This window comes from Condylura cristata, unplaced genomic scaffold (genome assembly GCF_000260355.1).
Source record: "Condylura cristata isolate star-nosed mole 26May11 unplaced genomic scaffold, ConCri1.0 scaffold00038, whole genome shotgun sequence".
Lineage (NCBI taxonomy): Eukaryota > Metazoa > Chordata > Mammalia > Eulipotyphla > Talpidae > Condylura > Condylura cristata.
In genome coordinates, this window is record NW_004567139.1 from 8,961,675 (window position 1) to 8,962,655 (window position 981).

The 981-nt window shown below is 69.6% G+C and overlaps 1 protein-coding gene across 1 annotated transcript in view; it reads right to left on the reverse strand.

Moving 5' to 3' along the window:
• ST6GALNAC1 (ST6 (alpha-N-acetyl-neuraminyl-2,3-beta-galactosyl-1,3)-N-acetylgalactosaminide alpha-2,6-sialyltransferase 1) overlaps positions 1-710 on the reverse strand; it is a 3,394-nt gene extending 2,684 nt beyond the window's left edge. Inside the window, exons 1-2 of the mRNA XM_004693401.1 lie at positions 405-710; positions 65-233 (exon numbers count right to left, since the gene is read on the reverse strand). Coding sequence (XP_004693458.1) covers positions 65-233; positions 405-710 — 475 coding nt within the window. The remainder of the gene's footprint in view (positions 1-64; positions 234-404) is intronic.
• Between the last annotated feature and the right edge of the window lie 271 nt (positions 711-981).

A 981-nucleotide genomic window follows, 5' to 3' on the forward strand; every position in this document is an offset into this window, starting at 1 on the left:
AGGCCCCAAGCTCACACGCAGTGTACGTGGCCTGCACACCCCGCGCCCCGGGGCAGGGACTCACCGGAGTAGTTGAGCTCCATGAACCCAAAAGGCGGCACAAAGTGCTCCAGGCGGTCCCATTCGCTCCGGCTGAAGCGCTTCGAGTCCAAGAAGAGGGTGAGGTTGGGCAGGAAGAGGTTCTGCAGCCAGGGGGACCTGGAGGCCTTGACCTTCAGCGAGTCCGGGCAGGCCTGCAGCGGAGTGGGCCGGGCAGGGTCAGGAAGGCCGGAGCGCCCCAGCGCCACCTCCCCACCCCTTCGCAGTGGGCGCGGGGCGGGGGTGGGGGGGCAAGACGGGACGGGCGTGCGCGAGGGGCCGGGCTTCCTCTGGGCGTCTGGGCAGGGGCAGGGGCAGAGCCGCACCGTCCGGAGGCTCCCGCTGTCCAAGCTGTACTGGTCCTCGAAGTCCCACTGGGGCTCAGCCTTGAAGTTGGTGGCCTGCAGTCTCTGGGTCCTCTGCGTGGGGGCGCTGGGGGCCGGGGGGGTGCGTGGGGGCACCCGGGCTCCCTTTGTGGCTGGAACGGCTGCAGTGCTGGCGCCTCTGGCCGCCCTCCGTGTAGCCCTCGCTCCGGGGGTGGTGGGCACCTGATGTCCCGGCCTGGGGGTCACTGTGCTAGTTTCCACCTTGGCCGGAGACCTCTCAGTGGGGCGCCCACTGCCTCTGGTCATCCTGAAGCTCAGATTTGTCCTGTCAGAGACCGTCCCCTGATCCTGTCTTCTCGGGGACGGCCTGCTGGTCACAGCCTCCTGCCTCTCCTGGCTTCTCGGTGACGCCGGTCTCACTGTGCTGGGCGCCAGGCTCTGCCCCCTGCTGGGAGCCTGAGTGTCCAGTGCCCCGCTCTGCCCCCTGCTGGGAGCCTGAGTGTCCAGTGCCCCGCTCTGCCCCTTGCTGGGCGCCTGAGTGTCCAGTGCCCCGCTCTGCCCCTTGCTGGGCGCCTGA